The sequence below is a fragment of the Heptranchias perlo genome, chromosome 23 (assembly GCF_035084215.1).
Source record: "Heptranchias perlo isolate sHepPer1 chromosome 23, sHepPer1.hap1, whole genome shotgun sequence".
Taxonomy (NCBI): Eukaryota; Metazoa; Chordata; class Chondrichthyes; order Hexanchiformes; family Hexanchidae; genus Heptranchias; species Heptranchias perlo.
The window spans coordinates 49,394,955-49,422,892 of NC_090347.1; the positions used below are offsets into that span (position 1 = coordinate 49,394,955).

The 27,938-nt window shown below is 50.6% G+C and overlaps 1 protein-coding gene across 1 annotated transcript in view; it reads left to right on the forward strand.

Moving 5' to 3' along the window:
* LOC137341340 (alpha-2-macroglobulin-like) overlaps nt 1-27,938 on the forward strand; it is a 188,382-nt gene that overhangs the window by 19,202 nt on the left and 141,242 nt on the right. Inside the window, exons 3-14 of the mRNA XM_068004464.1 lie at nt 972-1,140; nt 2,778-2,830; nt 14,078-14,098; nt 14,751-14,916; nt 15,981-16,065; nt 17,413-17,518; nt 20,350-20,464; nt 22,589-22,698; nt 22,768-22,929; nt 23,484-23,690; nt 24,846-24,900; nt 25,579-25,724. Coding sequence (XP_067860565.1) covers nt 972-1,140; nt 2,778-2,830; nt 14,078-14,098; nt 14,751-14,916; nt 15,981-16,065; nt 17,413-17,518; nt 20,350-20,464; nt 22,589-22,698; nt 22,768-22,929; nt 23,484-23,690; nt 24,846-24,900; nt 25,579-25,724 — 1,395 coding nt within the window. The remainder of the gene's footprint in view (nt 1-971; nt 1,141-2,777; nt 2,831-14,077; nt 14,099-14,750; nt 14,917-15,980; nt 16,066-17,412; nt 17,519-20,349; nt 20,465-22,588; nt 22,699-22,767; nt 22,930-23,483; nt 23,691-24,845; nt 24,901-25,578; nt 25,725-27,938) is intronic.

Consider the following 27,938-nt stretch of genomic DNA (forward strand, 5'->3'; position numbering starts at 1 on the left):
TCCTCTGGCACCATCCCCGTATCTACGGATGTTTGGAAGATTATGGCCAGTACCTCTGCAATTTCCATCCTTACTTCTCTCAGCAACTTAGGATGCATCCCATCCGGATGGTGTGACTTATTTACTTTAAGTACAGCCAGCCTTTCTAGTACCTCCTCTTTATCAATTTTTAGCCCATCCAGTATCTCAACCATAACTTCCTTTACTGTGATTCTGGCAGCATCTTCTTCCTTGGTAAAGACAGATGCAAAGTACTCATTTAGTACCTCAGCCACGCCCTCTGCCTCCATGAGTAGATCTCCTTTATGGTCACTAATTGGCCCCATCCTTTCTCTTACTACCCGTTTACTGTTTACATGCCTGTCGAAGACTTTTGGATTCCCTTTTATGTTGGCCGCCAGTCTATTCTCATACTCTGTCTTTGCCCCTCTTATTTCCTTTTTCACTTCCCCTCTGAACTTTCTATATTCAGCCTGGTTCTCACTTGTATTATCAACCTGACATCTGTCATACGCCCCCTTTTTCTGCTTCATCTTACTCAATATCTCTTTTGTCATCCAGGGAGCTCTGGCTTTAGTTGCTCGACCTTTCTGTCACGTGGGAATGTATCTAGATTGTACCAGAATCATCTCCTCCTTAAATGTCTCCGACTCTTCAATTACAGTTTTGCCTGCTAAGCTTTGATTCCAATTTACCCAGGCCAGATCTGTTCTCATCCCTTTGAAATTGGCCCTTTTCAATTGAGTATTTTTACTTTAGAGTGGTCCGTGACCTTTTCCATAGTTATTATAAACCTTATGATATTATGATCGCTGTTCCCTAAATGCTCCTCCACTTGGCCCACCTCATTCCCCAGAACCAAGTCTATCCCTGATCTAATTGAATGGTGGAACAGGCTTGAGGGGCTGAATGTCTCCTCCTGTTGCTATGCTAGTTACATTGAGGTGATGTGTTGTGTGTTTTCTGTGCAGGTGAAGGATGAAGATGTTAAATTCCAGTACAGCGCCTTGTTAAAAGTCACCGTGACTTGTTCTGGACAAAATGTTTCTTTCAGCAAAACCAAAAAGGTTATTTTGAAGAGATATGACTCGCTGACCTTTGTACAGACGGACAAACCCATCTACAGACCAGGACAGACAGGTGCGCTGTGGTCCTGTGGGTGGGGAGAGGGTCGGGGATACAGCTTTCTTAAAGGAGGGAGCTTTCACTGAACAGGTCAAGACTGCTTGTTAACAGCGGTCCTTCAACAGCCCATCTCACCCAGCAAGAGAGAGTCTAACCATCACCACCTTTTTACATCACCACCACTGAATCCCTCCAGCATCAACATCCTGGGGGTCGCCATTGACCAGAAACTCAACTGGACCAGATACATAAATGCCGTGGCTACTGAGCAGGTCAGAGGCTGGGTATTCTGCGGCGAGTGACTCATCTCCTGACTCCCCAAAGCCTCTCCAACACCTACAAGAGAGGGTGCAGATGAGATTTACCAGAATGCTGCCAGGGATGAGGGATTCACAGATTTAAAATAATTGGCAAAAGAACCAGAGGGGGAGATGAGAATTTATTTTACACAGTGAGTTGTTCTGATCTGGAATGCGCTGCCTGAAAGGGCGGTGGAAGCAGATTCAATAATAACGTTCAAAAGGGAATTCGATAAATACTTGGAGAGGAAAAATTTGCAGGGCGATGGGGAAAGAGCAGGGGAGTGGGACTAATTGGATAGCTCTGTCAAAGAGCCAGCACAGGCACGGTGGGCCAAATGGCCTCCTCCTTTGCGGTAAGATTCCATGATTCTATAAGTCAGGAGTGTGATGGAATACTCTCCACTTGCCTGGCTGAGTGCAGCTCCAACAACACTCAAGAAGCTCGACACCATCCAGGGCAAAGCAGCCCGCTTGATTGGCACCCCATCCACCACCCTAAACATTCACTCCCTTCACCACCGGCGCACTGTGGCTGCAGTGTGTACCATCTACAGGATGCACTGCAGCAACTCGCCAAGGCTTCTTCGACAGCACCTCCCAAACCCGCGACCTCTACCACCTTGAAGGACAAGGGCAGCAGGTACATGGGAACAACACCACCTGCACGTTCCCCTCCAAGTCACACACCATCCCGACTTGGAAATATATCACCGTTCCTTCATCGTCGCTGGGTCAAAATCCTGGAACTCCCTTCCTAACAGCACTGTGGGAGAACCGTCACCACACGGACTGCAGCGGTTCAAGAAGGCGGCTCACCACCACCTTCTCGAGGGCAATTAGGGATGTGCAATAAATGCCGGCCTCGCCAGCGACGCCCAGATCCTGAGAATGAATTGAGAAACACCTCTTCCTGAATCCCAACCCTAGCATCTCCCCCAATCCCCAGAGGGACCAATCATAAAATTCGAGCTCGGCCATTCAGGGGTGATGTCAGGAAGCACTTCTTCACACAAAGGGGAGTGGAAATCTGGATCTCTCTCCCCACAAAAGCTATGGATGCTGGGGGCCAATTGCTGCTCGTGTGTAACCGTTTATCTATTTTGTCTGTGGGGAGATTTAACCCAGTGAGTGAGAGTACAGTGTCTGACCCAATGACCCACCCAGTCCCCATCAGAGAGACGATCCCTTCGTCCTCTCTGTCTGCGGAGAGTGGAGGTTGGGGTTTAACCCCAGGTCTCAGAGGGTGAGAGGTCAGTGTCTGATCCATTGCTCTGAGCTGCGTGAATATAATCTCCTGTAGTCTGGGGGCTCGAACCTTGGGATCTTATTTTGTCTTTCTTTGTCTTTCAGTGAGATTCAGGATTGTTACATTGAATGAAAATTTCATCCCCATTCAGGAAAAGGTGAGATGTCTCTCTCTCTCTCTCTCTCCCTCTCTCTCCCTCTCTCTAACTCTTGTTTTCTCTCTATCTCGCTCTCTCTCTACCTCGCTCTGTCTCTCTACCTCGCTCTCTCTATATTTTCCTCTCTACCTATCTCCCTCTCTCTCTAACTCCCTCTCTCTCTATCTCACTCTCTCTCTATCTCCCTCACTCTCAGCCTCTCTCTATCTCCCTCTCTCTGTCTCTCTCCCTCTCTCTCTGTCTCTCTCCCCCTCTCTCTGTATCTCTCTCTCTCTGCGTCTCTCTCTCTCTCTAACTCTCGCTATCTCTCTCTATCTCTCGCTATCTCTCTCTATCTATCTATTTATCTCCCTCTCTTTCTATCTCTCTCTAACTCTCCCTCTCTATCTCTCTCGCTAGCTCTATCTCGCTCTCTAGCTCTATCTCACTCTCTCTCTCTCTCTCTATATATATATATATATATTTATCTCTATCTCTATCTGTCTGTCTGTCTGTATCATCATAGGTACAGCACAGAAAGAGGCCATTCTGCCCATCGCGCCTGTGATGGCTCTTTGAAAGAGCTATCCAATTTGTCCCGTTCCCCTGCTCTTTCCCCATAGCCTGGCAAATTTTATCCCTTCAAGTATTTATCCAATTCCCTTTTGAAAGGTATTACTGAATCTGCTTCCACCACCCTTTCAGGCAGTGCATTCCAGATCGTTATAACTCGCTGCTTAAAAAAATGTTTTCTCATCTCTCCTCTGGCTCTTTTGCCGATCTCCTTAAATCTGTGTCCTCTGGTTACCGACCCTTCTGCCACTTGAAATAGTTTCTACTTATTTACTCCATCAAAACCTCTCATGATTTTGAATTCTTCTATCAAATCTCCCCTTAACCTTCTCTGTTCTAAGGAGAACAATCCCAGATTCTCCAATCTCTCCACAAAACTGAAGTCCCTCATCCCTGGAATCATTCTAGTAAATCTCTTCTGCACCCTCTCTAAGGCCTTCACATCTTTCCTAAAGTGCGGTGCCCAGAACTGGACACAATAATCCAGCTGGGGTGTAACCAGTGTTTCATAAAAGTTTAACATAACTTCCTTGCTTTTGTACTCTGTGCCTCGATTAATAAAGCCCAGGATCCCAGATTGTTTTTTAACAGCCTTCTCAACTTGTCCCACCACCTTCAAAGATTTGTGTACATACACCCCCATATATCTCTGTTCCTGCACCCCCTTTAAAATTGCACCATTTAGTTTATGTTGCCTCTCCTCATTCTCCCAACCAAAGAGCATCACATTACACTTCTCTGTGTTAAATTTCATCTGCCATGTGTCTGCCCATTTTAACAGTCTGTTTCGGTCCCCATGAAACGTAGAACCATAGAAAAGATACAGCACAGAAGGGGGCCATTCGGCCCATCGTTTCCGCGCCAGCTCGAAGAACAACCAGGTGCCCATTCTAATCCCACCTTCCAGCACCTGGTCTGTAGCCCTGCAGCTTACAGCACTTTAGGTGCAGGTCCAGGTATTTTTTAAAAGAGTTGAGGGTCCCTGACTCTACCACCAATTTGGGCAGTGAATTCCATACACCCACCACCCTCTGGGTTAAAAAGTTTTTCCTCGTGTCCCCTCTAATCCTTCCGCCAATCAGCTTAAATCTATGTCCTCGAGTTCTTGAACTCTCCGCTAGGGGAAACAGGTACTTCCTGTCTACTCTCTCTGGGCTCCTCATAATTTTGGACACCTCAATCACGTCTCCCCTCAGCCTCCTCTGCTCCAAGGAAAACAACCCCAGCCTATCCAATCTCTCCTCGTAGTTGCAATTTTCAAGCCCAGGCAACATTCTTGTAAATCTTCTCTGCACTCTCTCCAGAGCAATTACGTCCTTCCTGTAATGTGGTGACCAGAACTGCGCACAGAACTGCGGCCTTACCAGCGTTTTATACAGTTCCATTACTACATCCCTGCTTTTGTATTCCATACCTCGGCTAATGACGGAGAGCATTCCGCATGCCTTCTTCACAACCTTATCTACCTGTACCGCCACCTGAAGGTGAGAGAACCAAAACAAGGGAAAAAGCTACTTGACCTCATCCTCACCAATCCACCTGTTGCAGATGCATCTGTCCATGACAATATTGGTAGGAGTGACCACCGCACAGACCCCATCTTCGCACTGAGGACACCATCCAACGTGTAGTGTGGCACTACCACCATGCGAAATGGGATAGATTCAGAACAGATCTAGCAAGTCAAAACTGGGCATCCATGAGGCGCTGTGGGCCATCAGCAGCAGCAGAATTGTATTCCAGCACAATCTGTAACCTCATGGCCCGGCATATTCCTCACTCTACCATTACCAACAAGCCAGGGGATCAAACCTGGTTCAATCAGGAGTGTAGAAGAGCATGCCTGGAGCAGCACCAGGCGTACCTAAAAATGAGGTGCCAACCCGGTGAAGCTACAACTCAGGACTACATGCATGCTAAACAGTGGAAGCAACATGCTATAGACAGAACTAAGCGATTCCACAACCAACGGACCAGATCAAAGCTCTGCAGTCCTGCCACATCCATTTGTAAATGGTGGTGGACAATTAAACAACTAATGGGAGGAGGAGGGTCTGCAAACATCCCCATCCTCAATGATGGCGGAGTCCAGCACGTGAGTGCAAAAGACAAGGCTGAAGCGTTTGCAACCATCTTCAGCCAGAAGTGCCGAGTGGATGATCCATCTCAGCCTCCTCCCGATATCCCCACCATCACAGAAACTAGTCTTCAGCCAATTCGATTCACTCCACGTGATATAAAGAAACGGCTGAGTGCACTGGATACAGGAAAGGCTATGGGCCCCAACAACATCCCGGCTGTAGTGCTGAAGACTTGTGCTCCAGAACTAGCCACGCCTCTAGCCAAACTGTTCCAGTACAGCTACAACACTGGCATCTACCCGACAATGTGGGAAAATTGCCCAGGTATGTCCTGTCCACAAAAAGCAGGACAAATCCAATCCGGCCAATTACTGCCCCATCAGTCCACTCTCAATCATCAGCAAAGTGATGGAAGGTGTCGTCGACAGTGCTATCAAGCGACACTTACTCACCAATAACCTGCTCACCGATGCTCAGTTTGAGTTACGCCAGGACCACTCGGCTCCAGACCTCATGACAGCCTTGGTCCAAACATGGACAAAAGAGCAGAATTCCAGAGGTGAGCTGAGAGTGACTGCCCTTGACATCAAGGCAGCATTTGACCGAGTGTGGCACCAAGGAGCCCGAGTCAAATTGAAGTCAATAGGAATCAGGGGGAAAACTCTCCAGTGGCTGGAGTCATACCGAGCACAAAGGAAGATGATAGTGGTTGTTGGAGGCCAATCATTTCAGTCCCAGGACATTGCTGCAGGAGTTCCTCAGGGCAGTGTCCTAGGCCCAATCATCTTCAGCTGCTTCATCAATGACCTTCCCTCCATCATAAGGTCAGAAATGGGGATGTTCGCTGATGACTGCACAGTGTTCAGTTCCATTTGCAACCCCTCAAATAATGAAGCAGTCCGAGTCTGCATGCAGCAAGACCTGGACAACATCCAGGCTTGGGTTGATAAGTGGCAAGTAACATTCGCGCCAGACAAGTGCCAGGCAATGACCATCTCCAACCACCTCCCCTTCACATTCAACGGCATTACCATCGCCGAATCCCCCACCATCAACATCCTGGGGGTCACCATTGACCAGAAACTTAACTGGACCAGCCATATAAATACTGTGGCTACAAGAGCAGGTCAGAGGCTGGGTATTCTGCGGCGAGTGACTCACCTCCTGACTCCCCAAAGCCTTTCCACTATCTACAAGGCACAAAGTCAGGAGTGCGATGGAATACTCTCCACTTGCCTGGATGAGTGCAGCTCCAACAACATTCAAGAAGCTCGACATCATCCAGGACAAAGCAGCCCGCTTGATTGGCACCCCATCCACCACCCTAAACATTCACTCCCTTCACCACCGGCACACCGTGGCAGCAGTGTGTACCATCCACAGGATGCACTGCAGCAACTCGCCAAGGCTTCTTCGACAGCACCTCCCAAACCCGCGACCTCTACCACCTTGAAGGACAAGGGCAGCAGACACATGGGAACAACACCACCTGCATGTTCCCCTCCAAGTCACACACCATCCCGACTTGGAAATATATCGCCGTTCCTTCATCGTCGCTGGGTCAAAATCCTGGAACTCCCTACCTAACAGCACTGTGGGAGAACCGTCACCACACTGACTGCAGCGGTTCAACAAGGCTGCTCACCACCACCTTCTCAAGGGCAATTAGGGATGGGCAATAAATGCCGGCCTCGCCAGCGACGCCCACATCCCATGAACGAATAAAAAAAGGGACCTGTGCACATGCACTCCAGGGTGTCTCACTTCCTCTACCCCTCTCAATATATTCCCGTTTACTGCGTATTCCCTTTTACTGTTTGCCCTCCCTAAGTGCATTACCTCACACTTCTCCAGGTTGAACTCCATTTGCCACTTTTCCGCCCACTCCACCAACCCATTGATATCTTCTTGGAGTCTACAGCTATCCTCTTCACTATCAACTGCACGGCCAATTTTTGTGTCGTTGCAAATTTGCCAATCATGCCCCCTACATTCAAGACCAAATCATTAATATATACCACAAACACCAAGGGACCCAACACTGAGCCCTGTGACACACCACTGGAAACGGATTTCCATTCGCAAAGACATCCATCGACTTTTACCCTTTGTTTCCTGTTACTGAGCCAATTTTGGATCCAATTCACCACATTTCCCTGAATCCCATGGGTTTTTACCTTTCTGACCAGTCTGCCATGTGGGACCTTGTCAAATGCTTTACTAAAATCCATGTGGACAACATCCACTGCACTACCCTCATCAATCCTCCTCGTCACTTCCTCAAAGAATTCAATCAGATTTGTAAGGCATGACCTTCCCTGAACAAATCCATGCTGACTATCCCTGATTAAACCGTGCCTTTCCAAGTGACAGTTTATCCTATCTCTCAGTATTGATTCGAATAGTTTGCCCACCACCGAGGTAAGACTGACCGGCCTATAATTGTTCGGCCTTTCCCTCGTACCCTTTTTAAACAATGGTACTACGTTTGCAGTCTTCCAGTCCTCCGGTACCTCCCCTGTATCTAGTGAGGATTGGAAAATGATCCTCAGAGCATCCGCTATTTCCTCCCTGGCTTCCTTCAATAGCCTAGGAAACAATCCATCCGGCCCTGGTGACTTATCAACTTTCAAGGATTCCAGTCCCTCTAGTACTTCCTCTCTCGTTATGTTTACCTTATCCAATATTTCACACCTCTCCTCTTTAACTACTACGTCCGGATCATTCCTTTCCTTTGTGAATACGGAGACAAAATATTAATTTAAAACCCTACCCACATCCTCTGCTTCTACACACAAGTTACCCTTATCATCCCTGATAGGTCCCACCTTTTCCTTAGCTATCCTCTTGTTCTTAATGTACTGATAAAACATCTTTGGGTTTTCTTTAATCTTACTAGCTAATATTTTTTCATGCCCTCTCTTTGCTTTCCTTATTTCCTTTTTTACGTCATCCCTGTACTTTCTATACTCTAGGCTTTCTGCAGTATTTAGTTTTCTGTGACAGTCATAAGCTTTCTTTTTCTGCTTTATCTTGCCCCGTATACTTCTAGACAACCAGGGGGCTCTAAATTTGGCCGTGCCACCCTTTTTTCTTTGAGGGGACGTGTCTGCATTGTACCCGTAGAATTTCACTTTTTAGTGCCTCCCACTGGCTTGCCACTGATTTCTCCTCAAGTATTTGTGTCCAGTCCACTTCTGCCAAATCACCTTTTACTTCTGTAAAATTTGAAGTCTGTTACTATCCTTCACATTATTTACTACATTTCTGAGTTTCGCGTCAAATGCAAACTTTGAAATTATGCCCTCTATACCCAAGTCCAGGTCATTGATATATATCAAAAAGAGCAGTGGTCCTAATACTGACCCCTGGGGAACACCACTGTATACTTCCCTCCATTCTGAAAAACAACCGCTCACCGCTATTCTCTGCTTTCTGATCTTTAGCCAATTTTGTATCCACGCTGCCACTGTCCCCTTAATCCCATGGGCTTTAATTTTGCTAACAAGTCTATTATGTGGCACCTTATCTAATGCCTTTTGAAAGTCCATATACAGAACATCAACCACACTACCCTCATCAACCCTCTCCGTGACTTCATCAAAGAACTCAATCAAATCAGTCAAAGATGTTTTTTTTCATTCGTTCATGGGATGTGGGCGTCGCTGGCGAGGCCGGCATTTATTGCCCATCCCTAATTGCCCTTGAGAAGGTGGTGGTGAGCCGCCTTCTTGAACTGCTGCAGTCCGTGTGGTGAAGATTCTCCCACATTGCTGTTAGGAAGGGAGTTCCAGGATTTTGACCCAGCGACGATGAAGGAACGGCGATATATTTCCAAGTCGGGATGGTGTGTGACTTGCAGGGGAACGTGCAGGTGGTGTTGTTCCCATGTGCCTGCTGCCCTTGTCCTTCTAGGTGGGAGAGGTCATGGGTTTGGGAGGTGCTGTCGAAGAAGTCTTGGCGAGTTGTCCTTTAACAAATCCGTGCAGGCTTTCATTTATTAGCCCATACTTTTCCAAGTGCTTATTAATTTAGTCCCCGATTATTGTCTTTAAAAGTTGCCGGGTTTATCCCTCTTCCATTTTTTGAACTGGGTGCAACATTTGCAATCCTCCAGTCCTCCGGCACTGATCCCATATCTAAGGAGGGTTCGAAGATTGTGGCCAGAGCCTCTGCAATTTCTACCCTTACTGATTGAGTTTTTTGAAGGGGTAACCAAGAAGATAGATGAGGGCTGTGCAGTAGACGTGGTCTACATGGACTTCAGCAAAGCCTTTGACAAGGTACCGCATGGTAGGTTGTTACATAAGGTTAAATCTCACGGGATCCAAGGTGAGGTAGCCAATTGGATACAAAATTGGCTTGACGACAGAAGACAGAGGGTGGTTGTAGAGGGTTGTTTTTCAAACTGGAGGCCTGTGTCCAGCGGTGTGCCTCAGGGATCGGTGCTGGGTCCGCTGTTATTTGTTATTTATATTAATGATTTGGATGAGAATTTAGGAGGCATGGTTAGTAAGTTTGCAGATGACACCAAGATTGTGGACAGTGAAGAAGGTTATCTAGGATTGCAACGGGATCTTGATAAATTGGGCCAGTGGGCCGATGAATGGCAGATGGAGTTTAATTTAGATAAATGTGAGGTGATGCATTTTGGTAGATCGAATCGGGCCAGGACCTACTCCGTTAATGGTAGGGCATTGGGGAGAGTTATAGAACAAAGAGATCTAGGAATACAGGTTCATAGCTCCTTGAAAGTGGAGTCACAGGTGGATAGGGTGGTGAAGAAGGCATTCGGCATGCTTGGTTTCATTGGTCAGAACATTGAATACAGGAGTTGGGATGTCTTGTTGAAGTTCTACAAGACATTAGTAAGGCCACACTTGGAATACTGTGTACAGTTCTGGTCACCCTATTATAGAAAGGATATTATTAAACTAGAAAGAGTGCAGAAAAGATTTACTTGGATGCTACCGGGCCTTGATGGTTTGACTTACAGGGAGAGGTTGGATAGACTGAGACTTTTTTCCCTGGAGAGTAGGAGGTTAAGGGGTGATCTTATAGAAGTCTATAAAATAATGAGGGGCATAGATAAGGTAGATAGTCAAAATCTTTTCCCAAAGGTAGGGGAGTCTATAACGAGGGGGCATAGATTTAAGGTGAGAGGGGAGAGATACAAAAGGGTCCAGAGGGGCAATTTTTTCACTCAAAGGGTGGTGAGTGTCTGGAACGAGCTGCCAGAGGCAGTAGTGGAGGCAGGTACAATTTTGTCTTTTAAAAAGCATTTGGACAGTTACATGGGTAAGATGGGTACAGAGGGATATGGGCCAAGTGCAGGCAATTGGGACTAGCTTAGTGGTATAAACTGGGCGACATGGACATGTTGGGCCGAAGGGCCTGTTTCCATGTTGTAAACTTCTATGATTCTATGATTCCCTCGGTAACCTCTGTAGGGGGTGGTGGTGTGTGTCAGCTTCGCCTCTGACTTCTGAGCGGTTTGAATCGCTCCCACTCCCTGGGTTCTTGACCTTGGACTTATTTGGGGGTTGTGACAAAGTGCAGCAGACAACTGGTTTTGGTGCAAGAAACTTTGATCTTTATTCAAGAGAGAAAATACAACACAACAATCTTAACACTCTAATAAAATGGGGAACACTTCGGTACACACGAGGGAAATTACAGACGAAAGATACCTCACCCCTCCCAATCCCACTGTACTAGCTCAGTTGGACTCTGAAGGACCAGAGATAATGCTCACCAAACGAATCCTTGACAGTAATTCACCCAGAGGTAAGTCAGAAATAGATCGCAGAGTGGAAACTTTGCGGATCTTCGGTTTTCTCCCGAGTTGGTTTTCTTTGGTCGCCGTGGCCCAATATTACCCGGTTGGTGGCAATATTCGGTTGGTTGTTTCGTAAGGCCCTTGTAGCCGCGAGGTGTCTGATGGTCACTGGGGCTGTTACTCTGGTTTCTTCTTGTGTGGCGACCTGCTTCTCGAGCTGCTGACCTTCTCTCTGTTGCCCCCTCGCCTTGTTGAACTGTCGCCTCCCGAGCTGTTGACCAATCCTTTGCACTTGCAGGTCTGGCTGACCGGTTCTCTCACGTAGAGTTCGTTGGTTTTGCTGGAAAACTGCTTTCCTTCCAGAGACAGGCAGAACAAGAGAAACAGCACACAAGAGCCAGCAAGAACCAGAGAGAGAGAGAGAGAGAGAGAGGTTTCGAGTTTCCACTTCTATATCCCTCTCTTACAATGGTCTTCATCACTTTAAAAAAACACTTAATGTCTGTTTAAACAGTTCTTACAAAGTCCTTAAGAATCTTTGATGGCTTTTTGATGGTCCCTCATCATGTTGCAATTGATTCTCCTGATGGGTCATTGTTAATTCCGATTTTTAGAGCTTGTCACACAAGGCTCCTTTTGTATCCAATGTCCTAGGTGTTGATCAGTTTTGCTTTGAAACAATGGCATGGCCCCACCATGTCTGGAGCAGTTGCCTCTTTCAATGGCAGTGAGTGTTGACCACCTGCTGTCGGTTTTGCATTAAAACAGAGACATGTCTGAAGCAATAATTCTCCCACCTTCCATGTGGTTTGTGGATTCGTCTGGTGACCTCTCACCTATCCTTCCATCTTAAGATTTTGGTCAATGGCCAAAGTTTTTCCATACTCAGGGAAAAGGTGAATTTCTTCAGGGTTTTTCTCCAAGTTTTTGGGGGATCTGTGAATTTTGAGAATCTTACACCTCGGATGCATCCCATCTGGATCAGGTGACTTTTCTACTTTGAGTTCTGCCAATCTTTTAATACCTCCTCTTCATCTACTTTTATCCTCTCCAGTATCGCTACTACCTCCTCCTTTACTGCTCCAATGGCAGCATCCTCTTCCCTTGTGAAGGCCGATGTGAAGTTTTCATTTAGTATCTCAGCCATGCCCTCTGTCTCCATAAGAAGATCTCATTTTTGGTCCCTAATCAGTCCTACCTTTCGTTTGACTAACCTTTTAATATTTATATTCCTATAGAAGACTTTTGGGTCCCTTTATGTTATCCACTTATCTATTCTCATATTCTCTTTTTGCGCTTCTTATTCCCCTTTTCAGATCTCCTCTGTACTTTCTGTATTCAGTCTGGTTCTCTACTGTATTATGAACCTTACATTTGTCATAAGCCTCCTTTTCCTGTTTCATTTTAATCTCAATATCTTTAGTCATCCAGGGAGCTCGAGCTTTGGATGCCCTTCCTTTCCGCCTGTCTGTCTCTCTCTCTCTAGCTCTCTATCTCTCTTTCTCTCTATCTATCTCTTTCTTTATCTCTCTCTCTCTGTCTGTCTCTCTCTCACTGTCTGTCTCTCTGACTTTATTTCACAATCCATCTATCCCCCTATCTTCCCTCACCCTCTCTCCCCTCAGTCCTGTCTCCCTCTCCTCCTCCACCGTACTCCTCTCCTTCTCCCCTCTCATTCCACTCTCCCTCTCCACCATCAGCCCCCTCTGCCTCTCACCTTCTCTGCCCTCTGTACCACTCTTCTTCTCCCTCCTCACCCTTTCCCTGCTCAGCCCCCTCTCCGTCTAACCTTCTGCCTCCTCTGTGCCCCTCACCCTCTCCCTCTCCCACCTCAGCCCACTCTGCCTCTCACCTTCTCCCCCCCTGTACCCCTCTCCTTCTCCCTCCTCACCTTCTCCCCCCTCAGTCCCCTCTCACCTCCTCACCCCCTTGTCGAAAACTTAAACTTAATATTACTTATTCTATACAATGCATTAAAACCCAAACACTTAATTCAGACGAGCGAGAATTTATTAAGAAACTTGTACAAGTGGAAGAGTGCCTCAAACAATGGTTGAGGCTACATCTTCGCTGAGTTCAAGAAGCAGCTCACGTTTATACAGTTCAGTACCGACGCCCACCTGTGTAGAATATGGGCGTACACGTACATTCTTTATTGGCTCAGGTAGTTAGTCAATCAAGTAGTGAGCCTGCCCCCTCCGAACGTCCATAGCCCTTTTTTATCTTGGCACGTAGGCCTCGTAGGCCTCAGCATTCCCCTCCTCCCCACATTTCTGTCCTGGTTATCAGTAGGGCTGAAGTCAGTCTCAAGGCCACATGGCCTTTCAAGAAACTGTATTCTCATTATGTTTTTGTAGTCAGCAATACCCTTATCTGCTAGGGGCGGCCAGACGGTACTAAGCATCTGCTCAGCTAACTTAATTATCAACATACCAAGGCTTAAACGTAATTACACAAATGTGCTTCTCTGTGTGTGCTGTAGCTACCCCATTATGTGAGCTAACAAAGAGTTAATATGGTCAAATATCCCTTCATGCATTGCAACATTAATATGGTCAAGTATCTCTTTATGCATTTCCACACCCTCTGCACCCCTCACACTCCCTCATTGGCTTCACTTTCTGGAGGGGTCTCCTTTATCCCCTCCCTCTTGCCCTCACTCCTTCTGAAGCCTCTCCAACCCTCCCCTCTTTCACTTTGCCTGCCCCACTCCTTCCCATCACACGCCAGTGCCTCCTCCTCCTCTCTTTAAGGCCGTTTGAAACTGTTGCTTGATCCTCTGGCCAATGTTGACGCCCCTCAGTAACTGAACCTCTTTCTCCTTTTCTCTTCCAGTATCCCCTGGTCATCATGTGGGTGAGTCTAATTTGCCAACTCAAGGTCTCAACATCAACTTTTCTCAAATTGTAACGTCAAGTTGGACTCCATTCAAAACCCATTCCATCCAGTGTTGGACTGAGCCCTGGATACAAAGCAGGAAAACCCCAGGCTCCATTCCTGGCCTACACTGAGGCGAATCAGCCCGGCTTCTTGCTCCTGACCCCTATCCAGTGACCCCTGGGTTAGGGAGGGGGGTGAATCAGCCCGGCTTCCTGCTCCTGACCCCTATCCATTGACCCCTGGGTTAGGGAGGTGGGTGAATCAGCCCCGGGGTTCCTGCTCCTGATCGCTGTCCAGTGACCCCTGGGTTAGGGAGGTGGGTGAATCAGCCCCGGGGTTCCTGCTCCTGATCCCTATCCAGTGACCCCTGGGTTAGGGAGGGGGGTGAATCAGCCCGGGGTTCCTGCTCCTGATCCCTGTCCAGTGACCCCTGGGTTAGGGAGGGGGGTGAATCAGCCCCGGGGTTCCTGCTCCTGATCCCTGTCCAGTGACCCCAGGATGAGGGAGAGAGCTGAATGAAGGGCTCCTCTCTCTGGTGGGACAGGCAGAGAAAGAGGGAGTGAAACACAAGAGAGAGGGAGAGCAAGGGAAGGTGGGAATGAAACGCTTGGGATGTTTAATCCCCCAGGACCCTCGGAGGAACCGAATTGGGCAGTGGAAGAATGTGGAATCGAAGCAAGGGATCGCAGCGCTGACCTTTGACATTGTGTCAGAACCGTTCATGGGATCGTACAGAATCGAGGTGAAGAAGGCACATGGCAACGTGGACCACTCATTCCAAGTGGAGGAGTATGGTAATCTCCCTCCCACTCTTGTCCTGCGAGCCCCCAACTCTCTCCACCCTTTCCCAACAAAACCCCCCAATTTTAGAGCCCCCTCTGACGTAATAAAACGTCCCAAAGCCTTTCACAGGACCGCAAATCGGGCAAAAATTCGACAGCAGAGATATTAGGACAAGTGAACAAAAGCTTGGTTAAAGCGATGGGTTTTAATGAGCTTCCTAAACGAGGAGAGGGAGAGACACGGAAAGGTTTCGGGAGGGAATTCCAGAGCTTAGGGTCTGGGCAGCTGAAGGCACGGCCGCCAATGGTGGAGCGATTAAAATCGGGGACGCGAAAGAGGCCAGAATTGGAGGAGCGCAGAGAGCTCGGAGGGCTGTAGTAGCTGGAGGAGGATACAGAGATAGGGAGGGGGCGAGGGCCATGCAGAGATCTCGGAGGGTTGTAGGGGCTGGAGGAGGATACAGAGATAGGGAGGGGGCGAGGGCCATGCAGATATCTCAGATGGTTGTAGGGGCTGTAGGAGGTTACAGAAATAGGGAGGGGGGGTGATGGCCATGCAGATATCTCAGATGGTTGTAGGGGCTGGAGGAGGATACAGAAATAGGGAGGGGGGGCGATGGCCATGCAGAGATCTCGGCGGGTTGTCGGAGCTGGAGGAGGTTACAGAGATAGGGAGGAGGGGCGAGGGCCATGCAGAGATCTCGGAGGGTTGTCGGAGGTGGAGGAGGATACAGAAATAGGGAGGGGGCGAGGGCCATGCAGAGATCTCGGAGGTTTGTAGGGCTGGAGGAGGTTACAGAGATAGGGAGGGGGGCGAGGGCCATGCAGAGATCCCGGAGGATTGTTGTGCTGGAGGAGGATACAGAGATAGGGAGGAGGTTACATAGATAGGGAGGAGGTTACATAGATAGGGAGGAGGGCGAGGGCCATGGAGGAATTTGAACACGAGGATAAGAATTTTAAAATCGAGGTGTTCCTGGACCGGTAGCCAATGGCGTGATGTGAGAACAGGACTTGGTGCGAGTTAGGATACGGGAAGATGAGGTTCTCTGAACTTATCATCTTTTTTCTTCCAGTTTTACCCAAGTTTCAACTCCAGCTGCAGTTTCCAAAATCGATCACAATTCTCGACCCGACGATTCACTTCAAAGTGTGTGGCAGGTAAAAGATGACTCTTTATATAACGCTGTATCTAACCCATGCTGTACCTGCCCTGGGAGTGTTTGATGGGACAGTGTAGAGGGAGCTTTACTCTGTATCTAACCCTGTACCTGCCCTGGGAGTGTTTGATGGGACAGTGTAGAGGGAGCTTTACTCTGTATCTAACCCTGTACCTGCCCTGGGAGTGTTTGATGGGACAGTGTAGAGGGAGCTTTACTCTGTATCTAACCCTGTACCTGCCCTGGGAGTGTTTGATGGGACAGTGTAGAGGGAGCTTTACTCTGTATCTAACCCTGTACCTGCCCTGGGAGTGTTTGATGGGACAGTGTAGAGGGAGCTTTACTCTGTATCTAACCCTGTACCTGCCCTGGGAGTGTTTGATGGGACAGTGTAGAGGGAGCTTTACTCTGTATCTAACCCATGCTGTACCTGCCCTGGGAGTGTTTGATGGGACAGTGTAGAGGGAGCTTTACTCTGTATCTAACCCTGTACCTGCCCTGGGAGTGTTTGATGGGACAGTGTAGAGGGAGCTTTACTCTGTATCTAACCCTGTACCTGCCCCGGGAGTGTTTGATGGGACAGTGTAGAGGGAGCTTTACTCTGTATCTAACCCGTGCTGTACCTGCCCTGGGAGTGTTTGATGGGACAGTGTAGAGGGAGCTTTACTCTGTATCTAACCCTGTACCTGCCCTGGGAGTGTTTGATGGGACAGTGTAGAGGGAGCTTTACTCTGTATCTAACCCTGTACCTGCCCTGGGAGTGTTTGATGGGACAGTGTAGAGGGAGCTTTACTCTGTATCTAACCCTGTACCTGCCCCGGGAGTGTTTGATGGGACAGTGTAGAGGGAGCTTTACTCTGTATCTAACCCGTGCTGTACCTGCCCTGGGAGTGTTTGATGGGACAGTGTAGAGGGAGCTTTACTCTGTATCTAACCCTGTACCTGCCCTGGGAGTGTTTGATGGGACAGTGTCGAGGGAGCTTTACTCTGTATCTAACCCGTGCTGTACCTGCCCTGGGAGTGTTTGATGGGACAGTGTAGAGGGAGCTTTACTCTGTATCTAACCCTGTACCCGCCCTGGGAGTGTTTGATGGGACAGTGTAGAGGGAGCTTTACTCTGTATCTAACCCGTGCTGTACCTGCCCTGGGAGTGTTTGATGGGACAGTGTAGAGGGAGCTTTACTCTGTATCTAACCCGTGCTGTACCTGCCCTGGGAGTGTTTGATGGGACAGTGTAGAGGGAGCTTTACTCTGTATCTAACCCTGTACCTGCCCCTGGGAGTGTTTGATGGGACAGTGTAGAGGGAGCTTTACTCTGTATCTAACCTGTGTGATGACTCTTTTTCAGATATACGTACGGGAAGCCAACAATAGGACAGATTAAGGGGACAGTTTGTCTGATCCACAGCTATTTCTCTGATCAGTCTAACATTTGCCAACAGGTGTTTGGTGAGGTGAGTGCAACAGAGCAAACCCCTCACTGGTCTCTCCGAAGACTGGTGACTCGCGGGTGTTGTGGCGCCAGGTGGGGTGGGGGTGGTGGTAGCATTCTGGGGTTGTGGGGGAAGGGGAGGGAATCGCAAGGTTTCCTTGTAGGGTCTCAGGTGTCGGCCCTGGAACAGAGGGAACCTCTCTCGCACCTGAGGTGGAAGCTCGTTGATTCGAGCCATAGTCCAGAGACTGGAGCACGTGATCCAGACCTGCCATCCCAGTGTCAGAATGCTGCACTGTCGGAGGGTCAGTACTGAGGGAGTGCTGCACTGTCGGAGGGTCAGTACTGAGGGAGCGCTGCACTGTCGGAGGGTCAGTGCTGAGGGAGCGCTGCACTGTCGGAGGGTCAGTACTGAGGGAGCGCTGCACTGTCGGAGGGTCAGTACTGAGGGAGCGCTGCACTGTCGGAGGGTCAGTACTGAGGGAGCGCTGCAATGTCAGAAGGTCAGTACTGAGGGAGCGCTGCAATGTCAGAAGGTCAGTACTGAGGGAGTGCTGCACTGTCGGAGGGTCAGTACTGAGGGAGCGCTGCAATGTCAGAAGGTCAGTACTGAGGGAGCGCTGCAATGTCAGAAGGTCAGTACTGAGGGAGCGCTGCACTGTCGGAGGGTCAGTACTGAGGGAGCGCTGCACTGTCGGAGGGTCAGTACTGAGGGAGAGCTGCACTGTCGGAGGGTCAGTACTGAGGGAGAGCTGCACTGTCGGAGGGTCAGTACTGAGGGAGCGCTGCACTGTCGGAGGGTCAGTACTGAGGGAGTGCTGCACTGTCGGAGGGTCAGTGCTGAGGGAGTGCTGCACTGTCGGAGGGTCAGTACTGAGTGAGCGCTGCAATGTCAGAAGGTCAGTACTGAGGGAGTGCTGCACTGTCGGAGGGTCAGTACTGAGGGAGCGCTGCACTGTCCGAGGGTCAGTACTGAGGGAGCGCTGCACTGTCGGAGGGTCAGTGCTGAGAGAGAGCTGCACTGTCGGAGGGTCAGTACTGAGGGAGCGCTGCACTGTCGGAGGGTCAGTACTGAGGGAGCGCTGCACTGTCGGAGGGTCAGTACTGAGGGAGCGCTGCACTGTCGGAGGGTCAGTGCTGAGGGAGCGCTGCACTGTCGGAGGGTCAGTGCTGAGGGAGCGCTGCACTGTCGGAGGGTCAGTACTGAGGGAGCGCTGCACTGTCGGAGGGTCAGTACTGAGGGAGCGCTGCACTGTCGGAGGGTCAGTGCTGAGGGAGCGCTGCAATGTCAGAAGGTCAGTACTGAGGGAGCGCTGCACTGTCGGAGGGTCAGTACTGAGGGAGCGCTGCACTGTCCGAGGGTCAGTACTGAGGGAGCGCTGCACTGTCGGAGGGTCAGTACTGAGGGAGTGCTGCACTGTCGGAGGGTCAGTACTGAGGGAGTGCTGCACTGTCGGAGGGTCAGTACTGAGGGAGTGCTGCACTGTCGGAGGGTCAGTACTGAGGGAGCGCTGCAATGTCAGAAGGTCAGTACTGAGGGAGCGCTGCACTGTCGGAGGGTCAGTACTGAGGGAGCGCTGCACTGTCCGAGGGTCAGTACTGAGGGAGCGCTGCACTGTCGGAGGGTCAGTGCTGAGAGAGAGCTGCACTGTCGGAGGGTCAGTGCTGAGGGAGCGCTGCAATGTCAGAAGGTCAGTACTGAGGGAGCGCTGCACTGTCGGAGGGTCAGTACTGAGGGAGCGCTGCACTGTCCGAGGGTCAGTACTGAGGGAGCGCTGCACTGTCGGAGGGTCAGTGCTGAGAGAGAGCTGCACTGTCGGAGGGTCAGTACTGAGGGAGCGCTGCACTGTCGGAGGGTCAGTACTGAGGGAGCGCTGCACTGTCGGAGGGTCAGTACTGAGGGAGCGCTGCACTGTCGGAGGGTCAGTGCTGAGGGAGCGCTGCACTGTCGGAGGGTCAGTACTGAGGGAGCGCTGCACTGTCGGAGGGTCAGTACTGAGGGAGCGCTGCAATGTCAGAAGGTCAGTACTGAGGGAGCGCTGCAATGTCAGAAGGTCAGTACTGAGGGAGTGCTGCACTGTCGGAGGGTCAGTACTGAGGGAGCGCTGCAATGTCAGAAGGTCAGTACTGAGGGAGCGCTGCAATGTCAGAAGGTCAGTACTGAGGGAGCGCTGCACTGTCGGAGGGTCAGTACTGAGGGAGCGCTGCACTGTCGGAGGGTCAGTACTGAGGGAGAGCTGCACTGTCGGAGGGTCAGTACTGAGGGAGAGCTGCACTGTCGGAGGGTCAGTACTGAGGGAGCGCTGCACTGTCGGAGGGTCAGTACTGAGGGAGTGCTGCACTGTCGGAGGGTCAGTGCTGAGGGAGTGCTGCACTGTCGGAGGGTCAGTACTGAGTGAGCGCTGCAATGTCAGAAGGTCAGTACTGAGGGAGTGCTGCACTGTCGGAGGGTCAGTACTGAGGGAGCGCTGCACTGTCCGAGGGTCAGTACTGAGGGAGCGCTGCACTGTCGGAGGGTCAGTACTGAGGGAGCGCTGCACTGTCGGAGGGTCAGTACTGAGGGAGCACTGCACTGTCGGAGGGTCATTACTGAGGGAGTGCTGCACTGTCGGAGAGTCAGTACAGAGGGAGTGCTGCACTGTCGGAGGGTCAGTACTGAGGGAGTGCTGCACTGTCGGAGGGTCAGTACTGAGGGAGTGCTGCACTGTCGGAGGGTCAGTACTGAGGGAGCGCTGCACTGTCGGAGGGTCAGTACTGAGGGAGCGCTGCACTGTCGGAGGGTCAGTACTGAGGGAGCGCTGCACTGTCGGAATACTACTGTCCCTCATAAGCTTGTCCCTCTGTCTCTCTCAGGCTGACTCCAATGGCTGCCTGTCCGGAGACCTCTCCACCGCAATATTCCACCTCAAGAGGCGACGATATAATCGAGGCATTCTTGCCCGGTTTGTACTGAAGGAGGATGGAACAGGTTGGTGGGGGATTGACTGATCTGTCCTTTCTCTCTCTCTCTTTTACTGTCTCACTCTCTGTTTCTCTCACGATCTCACTGTCTCTCTCTCTCTCTCTCTTTTCTCTCTCTTTCTCTCTCTCTCTCACTCTCTCTCACTCTCTGTCTCTCTCACTATCTCACTCTCTGTCTCTGTTTCTCTCTGTCTCGCTCACTCTCTGTTTCTCTCACGATCTCAGTCTCTCTGTCTCTCTCTCTCTAATTATCTCACTCTCTGTCTCTGTCTCTCTCTAATTATCTTACTCTCTGTCTCTCTCTGTATCTCGCTGTCTCTCTCACACTATCTCAATCTCTGTCTCTCTCTCTGTGTCTCACTCTTTCTGTCTCCCTCTGTCTCTCTCGCTATCTCACTCTCTGTCACTCTCTGTCTCTCTTTCTCCCTGTCTCTGTCTCTCTCACTATCTCTCTCTTTGTTTCCATGTCACTCTCTCCCCTCTATTTCTCTGCCTCACTCTCTGTCTGTCTCTGTCTCTCTCTCTCTCTCTCTCACTACCTTACTCTCACTATCTCACTCACTGTCTCTTGATCTCTTTTTCTTTCTCTTTTTCTCATTCTCTGTCAGTCTCTCTGTCTCTCTGCCTCTCGCTGTTTCTCCCTCTCTCTCTCTCTCACTATCTCACTCTCTCTCTCTCTCACACTATCTCACTCTTTGTCTCTCTCACTATCCCACTCTCTGTCTCTCTCACTCTCTGTCTCTCACACTCTCTGTCTCTCTCACTCTCTGTCTCTCTCACTCTCTGTCTCTCTCATTATCTCACTCTCTGTCTCTCTCACTATCTCACTCTCTGTCACTGTCTCTCTCACTCTCTGTCTCTCTCACTATCTCACTCTCTCTCTCTCTCTCTCTCTATTTCTCGCTTTCTGTCTTTCTCACTATCTCATCTCTGCCTCTCTCTACCTCACTTTCGGTCTGTCTCTGTTTCTCTCTCTCTCACACTATCTCACTCTTTGTCACCCTCATTATCTCACTCTCTGTCTCTCCCACTATCTCACTCTCTGTCTCTCTCTCTCTCTGTCTCTCCCACTATCTCACTCTCTGTCTCTCTCTCTGTGTCTCTCCCACTATCTCACTCTCTGTCTCTCCCACTATCTCACTCTCTGTCTCTCTCTGTCTCTCTCACTATCTCACTCTCTGCGACTCTGTCTCTCTCCCTAGCTCACTCTCTGTCTCTCTCTCCCTCTGTCTCTCTCATTATCGCACTCTCTGTCTCTCTTTCTCTCTGTCTCTGTCTCTCTCACTATCTCTCTCTTTGTTTCCCTGTCACTCTCTCCCCTCTCTCTCTGCCTCAATCTTTGGCTCTTTCTGTCTCTATCTCTCTCTCACTTCCTTACTCTCACTATCTCACTCTGTTTCTTGCTCTCTGTTTCTTTCTCTGTTTCTCACTTTCTGTCAGTCTCTCTGTCTCTCTCTCTGTCTCTCAGTCGCTCTCACTATCTCACTCTCTGTCTCTCTCACTATCTCACTCTCTGTCTCTCTCACTATCTCACTCTCTGTCTCTCTCACTATCTCACTCTCTGTCTCTCTCTCTCTCTCTTTCCATTTCTCTCTCTCACGATCTCACTCTTTGTCTCTCTCACTATCTCAATCTCTGTCTCTCTCTAAGGATGCATCTCATTCCCCCACTCAGTCCCTGATATCACTCTATAAGCGCCCCTCTCATTCCCCACTCAGTCCCTTATCCCCTTCTATAAGGACCCCTCTCATTCCCCACTCAATCCCTTATCCCCCTCTATAAGGACCCCTCTCATTCCCCCCTCAGTCCCTTATCCCCTTCTATAAGGACCCCTCTCATTCCCCCCTCAGTCCCTTATCCCCCTCTATAAGATTTAGGGTTGCCCACAATTCCCACCTTCAACAATTCCAGCTCTACTCTTTAATGGGATTTCCATTTGTCTCTTTGAACTTGTTACTTGTTTAAAAACTCTTTTAACATCTTCCAATTCTGGAAGGAATGGTCATCGACCTGAAATGTTAACTCTCGTCCTTTCTCCGCAGCTGCTGCCTGACTCGCTGAGCCTCAGCAGCATTTACTGTTCTTATTCCCATTATGTTAATAGCCTCTTCCTGCCCTCCCTGCCTCCCAGGTATTGAGATGGAGCGATCGGCTACTTGTACAGTCACCATGGAAGTCGTTAAGATCAATTTTGAGGAAGCAGAGGCTTATTTCAAGAAAGGAATTCCCTACACTGGGCAGGTACGATTAAGATAGAAAGTAGCTAACTCTCCTCGGACAACATTTGACCAATCCCCTGTTTATCAACAGCTGAGGATTCAATACTCGACAGGACGAGCACTCCCAAATGCAACACTCTACATCTTCAGTTCAGTGAGTCCGGGGGCACAGAAAGTGATGACAGATCAGAACGGCATCTGGAATTTCTCGCTCGATACTTCCTCCTGGAGCTTAGATCGTGTCTCCATCACGGTGAGTGAGAGTCTGGGGGCAGGCTACGGAGAGAAGAGGGTAGAAGGGACTGAGTGGGGAATGAGAGCGGTCCTTACAGAGGAGTATAAGGGACTGAACGGGGCAGTGAGAGCGGTCCTTATAGAGGGATATACAGGACTGATTGGGAAATGAGAGTGGGCCTTCCAGAGGGGTATACAGGACTGTTTGGGGAATGGTAGGGGTCCTTATAGAGGGGTATAAGGGACTGAGTGGGGAATGGGAGGGGACCTTATACAGGGGTACAATGGACAGGGTGGGGAATGAGAGGGGTCCTTATCGAGGGGTATACAGGACTGATTGGGGAATGAGAGGGGTCCTTATCGAGGGATATAAGGGACTGAGTGGGGAATGAGAGGGGTCCCTATCGAGGGGTATAAGGGATGGAGTGGGGAATGAGAGGGGTCCCTTATCGAGGGGTTTAAGGGACTGAGTGGGGAATGAGGGAGGATGAGGTTGTGGGTGATTTTGGGGACGATCTCTCTCTGGATGGACGGTGGCTCTTGTTGACTTGTTTGCCCTCCCGCTCTCTCTAGGCCATTTATCAGATCAGCCTGACTGACCACTCCCTTGTGTCGGCCTGGAAACGGATCAAGCCCTTCTACTCCCAGTCCAACAGTTACTTTCAGATCCGGAAGCATCAGCAGCAACTCTCCTGTGATACCGAGCTGCAGGTGACGGTCGACTACATCATCAACAGGCCCCCTGTACAGGAGAAGCACGACATGGTTGTGTCCTATCTGGTGAGAAGGTGCCCCTCGTCTTCGAGCTAAACTCTCACCCAATGTGGGACTGAGCCCCGCCGCCTCACCCCCACCCCCGACACACACAGAGCAGGCAAGCCCCAGGCTCCATCTCCGGCCTGTACTATGACCCTCTACCCCCTCCCTGGCACAGTGACCCTCTCCCCTAGCCCTGACCCTGTGACCCTCTCCCCTCCCCTGACCCTGTGACCCTCTCCCCTAGCCCTGACCCTGTGACCCTCTCCCCTCGCCCTGACCCTGTGACCCTCTCCCCCACCCCCCCCCGGCACAGTGACCCTCTCCCCTACCTCAGACCCTGTGACCCTCTCCCCTACCTCAGACCCTGTGACCCTCTCCCCTCCCCTGACCCTGTGACCCTCTCCCCTCGCCCTGACCCTGTGACCCTCTCCCCTACCTCAGACCCTGTGACCCTCTCCCCTAACCCTGTGACCATTTCCACTCTCCCTGACCCTGTGACCCTCTCCCCTAGCCCTGACCCTGTGACCCTCTCCCCTCGCCCTGACCCTGTGACCCTCTCCCCTACCTCAGACCCTGTGACCCTCTCCCCTACCTCAGACCCTGTGACCCTCTCCCCTACCTCAGACCCTGTGACCCTCTCCCCACTTCAGACCCTGTGACCCTCTCCCCACTTCAGACCCTGTGACCCTCTCCCCACTTCAGACCCTGTGACCCTCTCCCCTAGCCCTGACCCTGTGACCCTCTCCCCTACCTCAGACCCTGTGACCCTCTCCCCTACCTCAGACCCTGTGACCCTCTCCCCACTTCAGACCCTGTGACCCTCTCCCCTCCCCTGACCCTGTGACCCTCTCCCCTACCTCAGACCCTGTGACCCTCTCCCCTAACCCTGTGACCATTTCCACTCTCCCTGAACCTGTCACCCTCTCCCCTTTCCCTGAATCTATGACCCTCTCCCCTAGCCCTGACCCTGTGACCATTTCCCCTGACCTCTGACCCATTGACCCTCTCCTCTTCCCTGACCCTTTGACCCTCTCCCCTGACCTCTGACCCTGTGACCCTTCTTCCCCTTCCCCTGACCCTGTGACGCTCTCCTCTCCCCTGACCCTGTCATCCTCTCCCCTGACCTTTGACCCAGTGACCCTCGTGTTAATGATCCCCTTCTCTTTCTATGTACAGGTGATGGCGAGAGGACTGATTGTGAGTTTCGAGCAGAAAACGATCTCTCTCGAAGGTACCGAGAGTTTGAACTTGAGGTCTCTTGATTGTGTATAAATTTCGCCTGTCCCTTTAAACACGCTCCTCGGCCCCCCCACCCCCCCACAAACATTCACTCCCCAAGGGATCTGCCTCTCGCTGGGGTCCGGGTCCTCCAAGCCCCATTCTCCACCTGTGGGTCCCAGACAGGGGTATTCGACTGTGGGAGGAGGCATCACTGCCGAATACCACTGCCTCCCCTCCCCAGATCAGGGCTGGTTCACCCCCTCCCTCCCTAACCCAGGGGGCACTGAAGACCAACAGTAAACCCTAACATTCGCACACTGGGAGCGATCAGCTCTCTCCGCAGATCCCAGGCACAGACCCTGGGATATCCCTGCTCTCTCTCTCTGGGTGGGATCTGCTCTCTCCACAGAGCCCAGGCACAGACCGTGGGATATCCCTGCTCTCTCTCTCTGGGTGCGATCTGCTCTCTCAGCACAGCCTGGGCACAGACCGTGAGATATCCCTGCTCTCTCTCTCTGGGTGGGATCTGCTCTCTCCACAGAGCCCAGGCACAGACCCTGGGATACCCCTGCTCTCTCTCTCTCTCTCTGGGTGGGATCATCTCTCTCAGCACAGTCCAGGCACAGACCCTGGGATACCCCTGCTCTCTCTCTCTTTCTGGACCTAACTGCACTCTTTCCCACACCAGATTCACAGGGAGAGTTCCATCTCCCGCTGCAGGTCAGTGCCGATATCGCTCCTGTCGCCCGCCTCCTAGTTCTCACGGTTCTGCCTGACGGAGAAACTATTGCCGACAGCATGAGGTACGGAATCTCGGAATGTTTCCGGAACAAGGTGAGAACTCCCGACCTCCGATTCTCTCTCTCAGCGATTCTAGTCCGTCCCTCTCTCGATGTCCGATTCTAGTCTCTCTCTCTCTCTCTCTCTGAGTCTAGTCTATCTCTCTCTCTCTCTCTGAGTCTAGTCTATCTCTCTCTCTCTCTCTGAGTCTAGTCTATGCCTCCCTCTCTCTCTCTCCACGATTCTAGTCGATCTCTCTCTCTCTCTCTGAGTCTAGTCTATGCCTCCCTCTCTCTCTCTCCACGATTTTAGTCGATCTCTCTCTCTCTCTCTCTCTCTCTCTGATTCCAGTCTATAACAGTCTCTCTTTCTCTGATTCCAGCCTATCTCATTCTCTCTCTCTCTGATTCTCGTCCATCTCGGCCTCCTCCCGATATCCCCACCATCACAGAAGCCAGTCTTCAGTCAATTCAATTCACTCCACGTGATATCAAGAAACGGCTGAGTGCACTGGATACAGCAAAGGCTATGGGCCCCGACAACATCCCGGCTGTAATGCTGAAGACTTGTGCTCTAGAACTAGCTGCGCCTCTAGCCAAGCTGTTCCAGTACAGCTACAACACTGGCATCTACCCGACAATGTGGAAAATTGTCCAGGTATGTCCTGTCCACAAAAAGCAGGACAAATCCAATCCGGCCAATTACTGCCCCATCAGTCTACTTTCAATCATCAGCAAAGTGATGGAAGGTGTCGTCGACAGTACTATCAAGCGGCACTAACTCACCAATAACCTGCTCACCGATGCTCAGTTTGGGTTCCGCCAGGACCACTCGGCTCCAGACCTCATTACAGCCTTGGTCCAAACATGGACAAAAGAGCTGAATTCAAGAGGTGAGGTGAGAGTGTCTGCCCTTGACATCAAGGCAGCATTTGACCGAGTGTGGCACCAAGGAGCCCGAGTAAAATTGAAGTCAATGGGAATCAGGGAGAAAACTCTTCAGTGGCTGGAGTCATACCTAGCACAAAGGAAGATGATAGTGGTTGTTGGAGGCCAATCATCTCAGCCCCAGGACATTGCTGCAGGAGTTCCTCATGGCAGTGTCCAAGGCCCAACCATCTTCAGCTGCTTCATCAATGACCTTCCCTCCATCAAAAGGTCATAAATAGGGATGTTCGCTGATGATTGCACAGTGTTCAGTTCCATTCGCAACCCCTCAAATAATGAAGCAGTCCGAGCCCGCATGCAGCAAGACCTGGACAACATCCAGGCTTGGGCTCATAAGTGGCAAGTAACATTCGCGCCAGACAAGTGCCAGGCAATGACCATCTCCAACAAGAGAGAGTCTAACCACCTCCCCTTGACATTCAACGGCATCACCATCGCCAAATCCCCCACCATCAACATCCTGGGGGTCACCATTGACGAGAAACTTAACTGGACCAGCCATATAAATACTGTGGCTACGAGAGCAGGTCAGAGGCTGGGTATTCTGCGGCGAGTGACTCACCTCCTGACTCCCCAAAGCCTTTCCACCATCTACAAGGCACAAGTCAGGAGTGTGATGGAATACTCTCCACTTGCCTGGATGAATGCAGCTCCACCAACACTCAAGAAGCTCAACACCATCTAGGACAAAGCAGCCCGCTTGATTGGCAGCCCATCCAACACCCTGAACATTCACTCCCTTCACCACCAGCACACAGTGGCTGCAGTGTGCACCATCCACAAGATGCACTGCAGCAACTCGCCAAGGCTTCTTCAACAGCACCTCCCAAACCCACGACCTCTACCACCTAGAAGGACAAGAGCAGCAGGTACATGGGAACAACACCACCTGCACGTTCCCCTCCAAGTCACACACCATCTCGACTTGGAAATATATCGCCGTTCCTTCATCGTCGCTGGGTCAAAATCCTGGAACTCCCTTCCTAACACCACTGTGGGAGAACCTTCACCACACGGACTGCAGCGGTTCAAGAAGGCGGCTCACCACCACCTTCTCAAGGGCAATTAGGAATAGGCAATAAATGCCGGCCTCGCCAGCGACGTCCACATCCCATGAACGAATAAAAAAAAAAATCTCATTCCCTCTCTTCGATTCTAGTCCATCTCCTCTCTCTCTCTGATTCTGGTCTATCTCAATCTCTCTCTCTGATTCCAGTCTATCTCAGTCTCTCTCTCTCCGATTCTAGTCTATCTCCCTCTCTCTCTCTGATTCCAGTCGATCTCACCCTCTCTCTCTCCGATTCTCGTCTCTCTCTCTCTC